The sequence below is a fragment of the Dicentrarchus labrax genome, unplaced genomic scaffold (genome assembly GCF_905237075.1).
Source record: "Dicentrarchus labrax unplaced genomic scaffold, dlabrax2021, whole genome shotgun sequence".
Taxonomy (NCBI): domain Eukaryota; kingdom Metazoa; phylum Chordata; class Actinopteri; family Moronidae; genus Dicentrarchus; species Dicentrarchus labrax.
Genome location: NW_026136899.1, coordinates 132,963 through 146,865, shown reverse-complemented (window position 1 = coordinate 146,865; position 13,903 = coordinate 132,963). Strand labels below are relative to the sequence as shown.

At 36.7% G+C, this 13,903-nt stretch overlaps 2 protein-coding genes across 5 annotated transcripts in view; one reads left to right on the top strand and one right to left on the bottom strand.

Moving 5' to 3' along the window:
- LOC127360620 (myelin-oligodendrocyte glycoprotein) overlaps window positions 1-13,903 on the bottom strand; it is a 96,479-nt gene that overhangs the window by 12,948 nt on the left and 69,628 nt on the right. For 3 of the 4 annotated variants that reach the window (XR_007883845.1, XR_007883852.1, XR_007883851.1), the window contains exon 9: window positions 275-975. Coding sequence is in view for 1 of the 4 variants with exons in the window: in XM_051395061.1 (XP_051251021.1) it covers window positions 922-975; window positions 1,629-1,736; window positions 3,256-3,285; window positions 3,379-3,720; window positions 8,811-9,149; window positions 10,560-10,620 (934 nt within the window). In the remaining 3 variants the exon portion in view is untranslated. Of the gene's footprint in view, window positions 1-274; window positions 976-1,628; window positions 1,737-3,255; window positions 3,286-3,378; window positions 3,721-8,810; window positions 9,150-10,559; window positions 10,823-13,903 lie in introns of those variants that run through there. The other variant, XM_051395061.1, reaches the window with a different exon arrangement.
- LOC127360629 (uncharacterized) overlaps window positions 1-13,903 on the top strand; it is a 38,232-nt gene that overhangs the window by 19,142 nt on the left and 5,187 nt on the right. The window lies entirely within an intron of this gene.

The following is a 13,903-nucleotide window of genomic DNA, read 5'->3' as shown; positions in this document are numbered from 1 at the left end:
TTTTTTTCTTTCATTTCAGTGTCGTAGAACATTAATTGGTCAGCTGCAATAAACTTAAAGATTCTGCATTTCCCCAAAATATCAGACCAAATAAGAACAAAATGTCAGGTACAAGTTAAAAACATTTTATATCAAATGAATTCTAGTAGTACAATGTGTTTTAAAACAGATTCATCACAAGGCAAAAGGCAGAACAGTCGTAAAAAAATATATATATAAACATATAAATATGTATATAAAACCCAAATATAAAAAAAAAAATATATGTAGTCACCTTAAAATAATAACAGTCTTTAAGAGCTTATTATTGTCGCCTCTGGTCAAATTTAATCAACACATCAGGAAGAACTTCTGAACAATTCCCTGCAGCTGCATTTTAATCAAGAATCAACATTCTGGATGAAATGGTTGTACTTGTCTGTATTTGCTTCTTCAAACATTGCTAACTGCACACAAAAAACACACACAATTACTTAATACTAATTCAATCAAATTGTAATGTTGGTTGTGAATATTGGACCAAATGACAAGGTTCTATAATAAAAACACTTTATATACAGTAAACGGATTCTAGAGTTCTTCAAGGGCAGTAAAACAAGATAACGTGACGCAAAAACACCAAAACAAAACCACACAAAACAATAACAACAATAACAAAAATACTAGTATTACTATTATTATCACCACCATTATCATTATCATTATTGATAATAATAATAATATTAGTATTATTATTACAGCTCATAAAAGACCTGATGAAATGTGGATGGAACAAAAGCTTTTCTTTCTTACTAGCTGACATTTCTTAAGTTGAGCATACCTATATTCTCGCCATTACCCCCATCACTGTCCCCATCACTGTCCTCTGCATTGTCCTTTGCATTGTCATCTGTATGGCCTCTGCATTGTCCTCCTGACTACCTTCCCTGTTCTGCCCGTTGCGTCCTGTCGTGTTTGGTCTTGCACAGTCCGTCGCTGTTAGACACAAAACCAGATATTAATCAGTGCCTTCCAAAATGTCCCATGAGCATTTTCTGTTCTTTGACCGCTCTGATCAACACACGTTTAAGTTTACACATTAAAACCACTTGGTTAAAGCTCTGTGGAATATATGATTAAATGGCAGCATTCAAGACAGTCTACTGCAGCAGAGTAGCATCATCAGCAAAGAATAAAGCAGAAAAAGTGAGAATAGGATGTGAAAAGTGACACTTGTTGTTATTGACAGTGAGGAACTACAAGTAAAGGAGCTTGTCCCAGATCAACCATCATAATCAGACAGCAGGATAGTGAGAAAGCTCAGACACACTGTACATGAGAGGCAGGGTGCAGACCCCCAATAAATGATTTCTAAATAAATGATGGAGTTATAAACACATATTAGCTGATATTAGCTTTAGATACACTTCTGAAAACATGTTTCCATGTAAGGAGGACTGTAGATTGTTCCCCTCATCACTTCCATTGAAAGTACTTTAGGAAGAGATCTTTAATGTCCAGTATAACAGGAGGAACCATTACAGCAAGAAAAACCTGTTTCACTGTTCACTGTTGTTTGAAGACTGACTGAAAAACTGTAAACTGTCTTTTTATGGAGGAAATGGAGAGAGAAAAGATTATTGACTTACTGATCTTTCTACGATTCTTCCATACAGCAACTGCAACAATGGCAATGACAGCAATGACACCAAGAGCAATGCCAATTATAGCACCGGGGCTCAAATCAGTGTCACCATCTGAAAGAACAGAGGAAAGATGTTGAGATTTGTTCTTCACTGTTCCAAGATAACATCCATCAACAATATTTCCACAGTCACTTCTCCTGTTCATGGTCTCAATGTGTACTTGGAGTCCATCCCACCAAAACTGTCTGTTGGTTAGAATCTCTTTCATTGCACAACAGTAAACAAACAGTATTATCAGTGAGAATATTCTCCAGAAATACGAGGATCCAGGGTTATTTAAAGGACCGCTGTGGAGGATTCAGTGCCATCTAGTGGTGAAGTTACAGATTGCAAACAAGTGAATAAAACTTCCAAATGTTTTCTGGGCTACTGTAGAAACATGGTGGTGACAATAGATCCTCCTGAATGTTACACACTGGACCTTTCAGTATTCCTCTATCAGTGTGGTCTGAGATGATGAATGAGTTCATTATTTGTTATAAAATCAAATCAAATGAAAAAAAAAAAATGTCTGAATCAAAATCTACGGAAGCCCTAAAGGGCCATGTATTCATACATTTTATTTCCTCCGTTTTCCCGTGATAACAAGTTAATTTTCTCGAGATCTCGAGATAACGAAACTTTGTTTTCCCGAGATAACAAGATAATTATTTTAATATCTCAGAATAAGGACTGTGATATGATAACTGCGGTCAAGCCAGCCGTTACTCCGATCTCCGTGGTCAAATCAGCCGCACTTCAATTTACAGCGTATTCACTTCCGGTTAACAGTAAGCTATAATTCAAACCTACATTTAAAATTCAATATGTTACATTAAAGTGTTTCATGCGCCCATGATGAATAAAAAACATACTTCATATCAAGTATTTTTACTGCACCAATGTGGAGAAATTCAACAATAAAATTCCACATTTGTACTTGCTTTTACTGTACCTCAAATATATGAAAATATGCAACTTGGAGATACAAATATGGAACTTTTTTTTGGCATTTCTCAACCTTGTTGCAGTAAAAATGCTTGATATTAAGTATACTTGTATTCTTATATGTGTAGAAGTCAAATATATCATCCATAGCCAGGAATTGTTGAGCAATATGTTTTTACAGTACCTCAAATATGAGAAAAGATGCCACTTGGAGGTACGAATATGGAACCTTTGCTTTGGCAGAAATACCACATTGGTGCAGTAGAAATACTTGATATTAAGTATGTTTTTTATTCATCAGGGGCGCATGAAACACTTTAATGTAACATATTTTATTTTAAATGTAGGTTATAGCTTACTGTTCTTAATACCTTTATTTTGAAAACCGGAAGTGAATATGCCGTAAATTGAAGTGCGGCTGATTTGACCACGGAGATCGGAGTAACGGTTGGCTTGAACGCAGTTATCATATCGCAGTCGTTATCTCGAGATCTCAAATTAATTATCTCGTTATCACGGGAAAACGGAGGAAATAAAATGTATGAATACATGGCCCTTTAAGGCTTCCATAAAAATCAAATGTCTGTGCAAAAACCAAGAGGATATGACAGCTGATGGAGATACAAATAAGATATTTACTTACTGATATTCCCACTGTGACCTCCCACTTGCTCTGTTGGACAATTATTACAAAACCTTTAACACTTGACAAATAGAACATTTTCTCTTATTTCATTTGAATGTGTAATATGTTAGCTGTACTCACCAACAGTGAGGTTAATGAAGCCTCTCCTGACCTGACTTTCCAGTTTGGGAACATTGCAGGTGAAACTTCCAGCATCCAGTTCAGTTACGTTGGTCAGTTTTAGTGAAATGTTTCCTCTGATCATTTCTTCATGGAAGACAGATGTTCTACCTCTGAAGTTCTCATCCTGATCAGTTAGATAGTCCTTCCCATGTCGACTGATGTGCACAAATCTTCCATCACGTTTCCACTCCACTGTTAGAGTCCTTACATCAAATGGCGGCTCCAGGTAACATGGCAGGATGGCGTTATCACCGACTGTTACTGTAACTGGTTTGTCTGAGCCAATCACATCAGACTCTCCTGCAGAGACAAACATCATATTTACACTTCCTGTTACAGAATCACTGAACACTGAACCTAATTGAGAATCTTTACATTACAGTATTAGAGGTTTACTGATAGGGGTTTTTTATTGGTCAATGTAGATATTTAGAGTGACTGATGCTCGATATTTAATGTAAGTATAATTCAATTATTCCATGCACATCACAATCTAATAAACATGCTTATTTGAGCCAGTAACAGTAAAATACATTGGGTTATATTGTAGGTTTTACAATCTGTCATTTAACTGCATTGTTCTATACATTATAACATAATGTATATTACACTAACATGTATATGTGTGTGTGTGTATAATGTATATAACACTGGCCAGTATGCAAACATTAACATCAGTATCTGCTGATCCTCAGTGTTATTAAATTAATAGTCCTAACTCAATACTTTATGCTTTATTATACAGGTGAATGTCTCTGCATTATATAATATAAAATACTTTTTTTGATCTTGTCGCTGTCTGGAGGAAGTTTCTCTCTCCCTTTCAAAGTGTGCGCAATATTTGTTGCTTCAGTGCAGCCTTTGAGTTAGCTGAATGAACTGTATTTTACTGGATGATGATTTTCCTCCTGCTGTACATCTTTTACACAGTTTACGTTCATAAATTACTCTAACTTGCTTTTTGTTCGCGGGCAGTGCCGGCCTGCGGCATAGGCAGTATAGGCAAATGCTAAGCTCGTTTTAACATTAGTTCATGTTATGGAGGGTTCTATAATATATATAATACTCCCACCTTATATTTCTCAGGGACATTTGTAAAGATTAGATCTATTCAGCAGCTGCTTACATTATTTGTATTTATTATTGGTTAGTTAACGTATGCTCTGCTTGTAACAGTCAGTCAGATGCTTTTTTCCTTTCACACACCTTTATATATTAGAGTTGTAAGCCTTGTTGTTTGTTGTGTTACAGTTCAGTATTGTCTAAAGTGTGTTTATAGTGTTAAACGTTACATCCATGTTAAAGTGCACATCTTTAATGTTAATACATTCCCATATGTTATATTATTCTGCAGTTTACCGCTTCTTTGCATTCTGCTAATCAGCATTTCACTTTAATGACAATAAGATTAAATCTAATATAATTCACATATCAGAAACATTGCACTAATGCATCTCTTAGGTTTTTCATTTTTATTATTTAATTTTATTCTTGGAATCATTTCTTTTATTATTAGACTGTAACACCCAACGGTGTCACTTACTCCTCTTCTCTCTTCAGATGCGCTGTTGAAATATCTAAATCCACCTCCTGCAAATCCTGGAACATCTACAGTCATCACCGCTTCAACAGCATCAAGTGATCCTCCTGTCATTTCTTGCATTATTTATTTTTAATTTATTATTTTCTTGTCAACTGTTTTGATTGAGCAACTTGTTTCTCTAAAAATAAAATAAAATGTCAAAGACAAAGCTATTCAGTTTCTTGCGTGAGTATATGTATGTATATAACTAGCAGTGGAATTTACTGCGATGTAAAGGGGGCGCCACCTAAAATCTTGACTAGGGCATCAAATTGGTTAGGGCCGGGCCTGTGCACGTGTGTTCTGCACATCTGACAGTTTCACAATAACAGTGCAGCTGATGACTTAAAATGTGTTTTTGATAATAACAAATGTATTAATCATGTAAATATATGTAAATAATAAGAGACACAGGAACAGTTTCTACCCACAAGTCTTAACGAAACATTAATTACTTATTTTCCCCTGCTGAAAATTCTGTTTCTTTGCATACTGTTTATAATGTCATATCGACCTACCCCATATACATAAAGATCAGTAAGTGTTTACTTTTTAGGGTCAATCGTAGACCTTTCCAAGGAGCAGCCCCAGGCGACTGTTAAAGGAGCAGGCTGCTGTGAAAACAGCATTGTTGCAATATGAATATTACTTAGTATTCCAATACTGTGGACTATTTACAGGAACTAAAAGTCACAAGCAGATGGGCTTCAGATTCTTTGGTTATTTAATTGAAAAAATTGTCTCTGATTTAATTTGTTATGTGTTACGTGTATTCTGTGACAGGTGACTGATCTATTTTGAATGCATAGCATTTCTTTTTTGCAGGGATGCACAAAAAATGGAGGGAAGTAAAAGTACTGCAAGAATATAAATATTGGGCATTAGGCAAAGGGTATCTGTATTTCTACCGCAGAGGGAAGCAGTGCTCAGTGCCCAACTTGTATCATTCAGGAACATCTTGATGATGTGCGTGTGCGTGTCCCACCGTATGTTTACGACTTTTCTCATTTGGAGCCTCACTAACTTTAAGTGCTGCATCACAAAGTGGTATGAAGAAGTACTGTTTGTATTTGTGGTTCATAATCTCCTACTGTTTTGTTTACAGGTCAGGAAAATTGGTGTGAATAAAAGTAATTCTCACTACTTTTTTATTTTATTTGTTTGCAGCAGTAATAGAAAACACCTTTTTGTACAAAACAAAATGCTGATAAAAATGCAGGCACCTCTTCATAACAATAATCATGCTGGTAAAAATCCTTAATAGTTTGTTTAAAATTGCCTTCTTTACTTTGAAATAAATGGCATGCATGTTGTTTCACCATGCAATTGCCACAGCCTTTCCTCCGTGAGGGGCAAACACGGTCAGTTTGCCATCGAGCAGCCACTTGATAAGAAAATTGAAATTGCACCAAAAAGCTGCAGTTGACTGATAAGATGATGCAGAAAAACAACAACTGCTTCTTAGCAGGGATACTTATAGCCGCAACAGATCAAACTAAACTCAGTTGCATCCTGCCATTGCTTTACAATTTTACATCCATGTGCACATCATTAATGTTAATACATTCCCTTTATGTTATATTATACTGCAGTTTACTGCTTCTTTACATTCTGCTAATCAGCATTTCACTTTAATGACAATAAGATTAAATCTAATCTAATTTGCATATCAGAAACATTGCACTGTATATCATTCATGTCCAGTACAGTGAAAGTAATGCATCTCTTAGGTTTTTCATTTTTATTATTTCATTTTATTCTTGGAATCATTTCTTTTATTATTAGACTGTAACACCCAACGGTGTCACTTACTCCTCTTCTCTCTTCAGATGCACTGTTGAAATATCTAAATCCACCTCCTGCAAATCCTGGAACATCTACAGTCATCACTGCTTCAACAGCATCAAGTGATCCTCCTCTCCTGTCATTTCTTGTATTATTTATTTCTAATTTATTATTTTCTTGTTAACTGTTTTGATTGAGCAACTTGTTTCTCTAAAAATAAAATAAAATGTCAAAGACAAAGCTTTTCAGTTTCTTTCGTGAGTATATGTATGTATATAACTGGTAGTGGAATTTACTGCGATGCAAGGGGGGCGCCACCTAAAATCTTACCTAGGACACCAAATTGGTTAGCCTGTTTGCGGGGCTTTTGTCGCACTTGCACTCGCAGGCTGAATATGCGGCTCTCCACCGCTCTCTGCCTCATCTCTGACCAGGAGCTCAGTCCAGTGGTTCACTGTGGACAGAGCTGAGCTCCTGCACACACACACACAGCGGAGAGAGTTAATAACAGCTGCACTGCGTGCAGAGGTTAAAGTTCAGAAATATTCCTTTTTGTTTTAATTTACTGTAACATGCCAAACATGGCCTGTGTTTTTCTTCCTGTTTTTCTCTGTCCCTGCCTTGTGTTCTCTCCAGGTCCTAATGAGGGAAATTGGTTTCTGTGGTAGTCTGGCCTTGCTGCTGATTGGTAAACCAGGAATGAAGCTGGTCAATCCTCAAGCGAGACCTCAGTATAAGAAGCCTGCCTGAGAGTTGGTTGGTGCCACCATTGTATGTTTTATTGTTGTTTTGGAGTTAAGTTAGCTGAATCTTTTTGTTTGTGTTTTGTTTAGTAGCAGTAGTTGGATTCGGCTCAGTTTTGTTATAATAATTTCATCTTTAGTTTTATTTTTTTCTACTTAAAAAGGGGATGAAACTTTTCTGTCTGTGGGCCCCCAAATAGTGAGAAGACCAGCAAATGCCATTGTTGATGTCTCTCTGTGTATGTTAAAGATGGTAACTGTCAAGTCTGTGAACAAGATTGTACATGTGACAATTAACAGATTAATGGGAAAAACTTCTGTCACACAGTTCTATTTATGTATTCATTTATCTCCCCACACTAATTTTCTTGTGTTTCTTGTTTTCTATGTGGGACAGCTGCTGTTTGAAGCCCTGACACATTTTCCAGCATTCAGAAATAGACATGTGTTGTTTTTCATCACTTACGTGGCCATAACAGGTCATTAAATTAATTTTCTTTTATCATGTTCATTTTAAAATTAAATGTGTGAAATTCGACCCTCTCTCAGTACAGCTAGGGGGTACAGGATGGAATAGAATAATTGAATTTCACCTACAGGTGATCAGCACAGATTCATCTCTAAAGGCTGAGGAGCTGCACCTCCAGGCCTCCTGTGCTGCTGCTGAGTTTGTGTGTATTGTGAGCTATGTTGACTTACTCCTTATCTCTTTTACTGAGGACAGAAATGTAGAGATTTTGCTGTTAGACTTCCAGTTAATCAATTACTTATTTAACTTTATTTGGAGGAGGCTTTGCTTTCAACAGAGGGATTCTGTTAAACATCCAAATCCAGTATTATTCCAAAAAAACATGGAGGGTTATCACCTCTCAATTGTTAATTAGGATTATTATTTAGCTCCACTGGTGATTCACAATCCAATTTACAGTTTATAAATTACCCCAATGTCTGGCCACCCCAGTTCACACATCAGATCGTGCACAGAAGCAAACATTGTTTTTAGACTTCCTGTTGCATCATTGGACATTTTGTTTCTCAATTATAATTCAAACTGGCTGGTTTCCATTCAAATGTAGTGCAAAGTTTAACCGAATTTCCAGAAAATGTGGAAAAGGACGTGCAAAATCATGTCTTTCCATCCATTATTGTTGGAGTTGGACGCATTGAGATCTAAGGGGGCACCCATTAACAGGTGCACTGTTAATGCCCCCACTGGTTCTTTTAATTAAAATACTGAGCTCAGTCAATGTTCTGCCTTTATAAAACCCAGTCTGACTTACCAACAATGAGCTGGATGGAAGCTTCCTTCTGTAATGAGGGAAGGGCACATTGGTATCTTCCTGTATCAGAAACTTTCACTTTGAAGATTTTCATGGAGACGTTTCCTGTCATCAGTTCATCCACAAACACTCTTGTCCGGAAATTATAAGATGGATTTTGATTTTCAAACATAAATCGTCCGTCTCTGTGAACATGGATGTACTTTGGATCTAAATCAGGTCTGGTCCACTCCACTGTCTCATCAGAAACACTGATGGGAGGTTCAAGGTGACATGGTAGAATGACATCCTCACCAGCCAGGGCTGTGATTGGTTGATGTGAACAAATCAACTGTGAGTCTGCATGCGAGGAAAACAAAAGAACAAACAAGAAACAGCAGTTAGGTTCAAATACATATCATCAAAACTGAAGGGAGTCAGGTAAAGCTTTCATAATTTAACATCAAGTCTGCACAAGTTTCTGGTGTGTACACTGTATAATCCTGCAGCCCCCACGAGGCGCCCGTGCTCAGAGGAGAGAGTGGTAGAGATTAATATTAAGTGAATATTAACATTAACATTGTAGATTTAATACAAACTATAAACTGTCTCTGCTGCCTGGTAATTAGTCCAGTCCTCACAGTATAATAACATTAGCTTTGTCTGTACAGTGTAAACATCAGTCTACAGACTGACTGCAGCTTTAAGTCTCACAATATCTGCATCAGCTCCTTTAAACCGGATCCCCCACATTTCCTTTGACACACTTAAATATAAAATACTATTTATACTACGGCTTAACTGAATACTAATTATTATTTACTACGAGATGTTTTATTGATATTATAAGAAGTTCAGAGTCACAGTCACACAGTTGCAATGGACTCATTCAGGCAGTCTCATTCTACATAAGCACCAACGCCTCATCCTTTTTATTTGATTTTAGTTTTATACACAATGTTTCAGCTAGTTTTTCAATTCTGAAGTAAAATGTTTTTTCTCTTATAGTTTTAGTGAACTTTAATAACCTCATTCTGTACACCCACCTTGACTCATTATTACTGAAAACTAAGCCTTTAAGTTTAATATCTACAAAATAGAGTTTTATCTTGTTCATTTTCTTCTGTGATTCAATGTTTTTGTGTATTTCTATTTCTAATATTATTTATATACATTTTCAAATAAAGGTTGTTGCTATGGTTCAGACTATCTGTGGTTTTAGATTCAACCTTGAATAATGTAAACTAATCGTCTATGTGACAAGTTGTATATAACAATTTATTCATACATACAATTTATTGAGGTAAACATAATTTCAGTTATAATAGTATCTATTTTCAAAATATGTCATTTCATTAATAGTAGCTGTTAATGTAAATGAAAACTATGCAACTAGTGAGTCTCCTCTTCCTCATTCAATAGAGTGAAGAGCCACGTGTATTTCCTTCATCCTTCTGCCGTTACTATATACATACAGTATCTAATGAACATATTAAAGGTGTTTGTACCGTCAGATTGCGCAGTGCACTATGTTGGTAAAATAAACATATAAAAAGAAGAGTTAGTGTCTCTTTAGCTGATAATGATTGTGATGATGATAAATGACAGTGTTGACCAGCGCCCTTCCTCAATGTTTACTGTTTGTTTGTTTGCTGTTTACTGACTGTCACTGCAGCTCGTTAATAAACTAACGGATATAGTAAAGAATATATAGAATATATTATTGTAGGTTTATATATAATACAGTTAGTAACAGTCTACAAAGCCTACCTAAGGCTGCGTCCATTAGCAGAGAAATAATGATCAGAATCGGTCCAGTGCTCCTCTTCATCACTGCAGCGATGTGTCAGTGTGTCCTTAATATTTTATAAAAGATTTATAAAAACCTTTTTAATAAAAACTTTAATTTTCATAGTTTCAGGTTTTATTGTGAGCATCTGCAGTCACTGGAGACATCCTGGCAGCCTCGGAGCAAAACGCAGAACCTAGAACCGTTTAGTTCTGTGGTCGAGACTTCCTCCGTCCAACTTCCCTAAAAATACTCTCCAATACAGTGGTTGTATCACCCTGAAGGGGGGCGTGGAAAAGAGGTCTCATTTGTTTACAGTTTATCATCGCCCCCTCTACTGCCGTCTTGGTTCCTCCCAGAGGAGAGACACTGTCCACTGTTTTCTTCTACTGCTGTATTTGATCTTCTCTGTCAGGTGAGTCTAACAGTGTCAATAACAGTTATTATATATTCACCTTGAATTCAATGTGACATAATGTGACAAGAATGTACAGATGTCTGCATGTCTAAAAACCTTTAACCAAGATATAGGTTCATCTCTACGGGTTACACCTTTCTCATTGACACAACTAATCAGGGAATCATCAATGAAATGCATTTAAATAGAACCAGGTTTTGAGCAGAGATCTGATCTATATAATGCAGAACCCAGCACAGCACCAGTCTTAATGAGGCCATATTATGCAACAGAACAACAGAAATCACTGACTAATAACTTTTGTGTCGTTGATATGTGTTCAGCAGGATATTGGAGGGAGTATTTTCTTGTAAACAGGGACGATCCTGGACCGACCATCCTGGGGACCATGCTGTGATGAGGGAGAGTAACAGGTTTGTGTTCTTCCTGTTTTTAAGATATGGCCTTCTAAAATCATATGACAATAACTCAGTATCACTGAGTGATGGGGACTCAGGGCTAAGAAAATCCGTTACTTGGATCTAACTGGAGCCATTCACATTTCAGTCTACCATAAAGACATAGAACACAATTCAGTATTGCATGCTGATAGCAATCATTCAAAGGATCTACATATAATATCCAAGATAGTCAGTTTTTGATGCCCAAGGGCCAAAAAAACCCGATTAATTATGACTACTTGGTTGAAGGAAAGAGTTTCTGCCTCCAACTCCATTTAATAAGCCATACAACACCAACACCACCTCTCACGCTGATTTCCTCTCTAATAAGCAACAACAAAGAATCCAAGCCAGAAATACTGAATGTAATCTTTGTGCTTCACACACAAAAGAGTCAGGGGTGGAGCCAAAGAAATATTCATGGCGTGGTAAGAGGGTGGCATGGAGACTTTAAGGGGCAGAAATCTCTGCTGATTTAATCACACACAATCACATGTATCAATATTTGCTTGGCACTGAATAGAAATACCCACTGCAGTCTGTATTGCAGTGGGTTCCTGTCGTTTCTGCTGGTTTGGATTCAGCTGCCGGATGAAAACATCATTAAGTTGTTTCATATCCATTATTTGTGACAACAGGTTGTTATAGATGCTATAAAACTAGATTTTAAACTAGGTTGTTTGTTGCTGCCTGTGTTGTGTAATTTGTTATTATCCAAATGTCAGGACACACAAAGATCCATTGGCTCCACCTTGCACACAAAGTGAAACTGCAGTGAGTCTGTGAAGGCAGTCTGTCCATCGCCGCTTGTCTCAACTTTGGTAATGTGAGCTCTGTGAGACTCTACAGTGTCTCAGTCTTCAGGGGGTTGACTCTCATGTGTCTCTCTCTGTCAGACGATGGTGAGTCCACTGAGGTGAAAGAGAGGTTTTATGTCTGTTTGTCTGTAGACTTTTGGTTTAGATTATTCAGGGCTGGAGAGTGTCATATCAACCATCAATAACCGTCTGTTGTATTTAGACAGTTTCAACTCTTTTTAACTTATTTTCACCAGGGTTTAACTGAACTTGATAATCTAGGTCTTTTAGGATAAAAAACAAACAATTATTGCCATATTGATGGTCGAAGCTGTAATTGTTCAAATAAGTTATTTATTTATTTGAAAATATAAATCAATTATTTGAGTGTTTTCCAGTGTAATATTTCTGTAAACGGTAGGGACAAAAAATGGACGTTTCCATAGAATGATCTGACAATGTGTAACACTGTTCTGGTAATACTACCTGTTCTGTACATTTCTGTATTAAACTATGGTCTTCCTTATGATACCCCTTCATACCCCCCTCTGAATAATTCCAATAACGGTTAGGGTTAATCTGACTGTCACATAGAATCTTGTTTATAGACTGGACATAATAATCATTTGTTTTATTCTACAAACAATTCATCTTCTCACCTATGAGTCCATTAAAAGAAGAGCCAGAAAGTGAGATTGTCACATGTACAATTACCATCACTGTGTATGTATCAACCACAATAAACCTGTAAATTGGATCATTAACAGGCTGCATAGGAGCGTCCTAACTCATTCCTTTAATTGCAAGGTATGGCATACATTGTTAAAGAGGGCCACAATATAACATTTGTCATTTCAGCTGGACTTTAATGTCGAACAAATAAAAGCTGATTCACACATCCACTCCTGTAAGTGGCAGTGTTATCAAAACCAGGATCCCATTGAAAGCGAAACTGACTCGGACCTTCCTCTGATTGGTTGGCTGAATATCAGGAAATGTCTTTACTTGAGGAAGTGAACAGAGAGAGAAAAGGGAAAAAGCATGAATGACTAAGCTAATTGTGAAAACATTTGTGTGAAACCAAACGTTAAAGACTGGCTGACACATCGATCCAGTGATGAAGTGGAAAGCTGGACTGATTCTTGCTGTATTGGTTTGGATTTTTATATTACTCATCGCTGCCAGAGGTAGGACTGACAAACTCTTGCTAACTTACATTATATTACATTCAATACAATTCAATATTGTATATTGACTTGTACTTTAAGATAATAATTCATTAGTTATTCTGCAGTTTGTTGCCGGGTTAAAGTTCTGTTGGCCCATCAAGGCCTCATCCACCGTAAAGTGGATGGTGGATGACAGTGTTTGTTTTTAATATTTAAAGATGTCAGATTAAAACCTCATGTGTAACTCTTTTGTATAAGATTACAACCTGACTGTGACCATTGATACACATACTGATTAATATGAGTCATGCTGTGGTTTATTTTTCCTCTGATGTCCGTTTGTGGCCTTCAGGTACACGCCTGTTCACCTTTAAGTGAAAAACAACGCTGTCATTGTTCCACTTTGGTTCTTTCAAAAAAGGCTTAATGTTCCACATCATTGACCCTTCATCTCCTCAATCTGGTCTCTCTCTTTGTTTTAGAGGGCGTAGCCTGACTCTA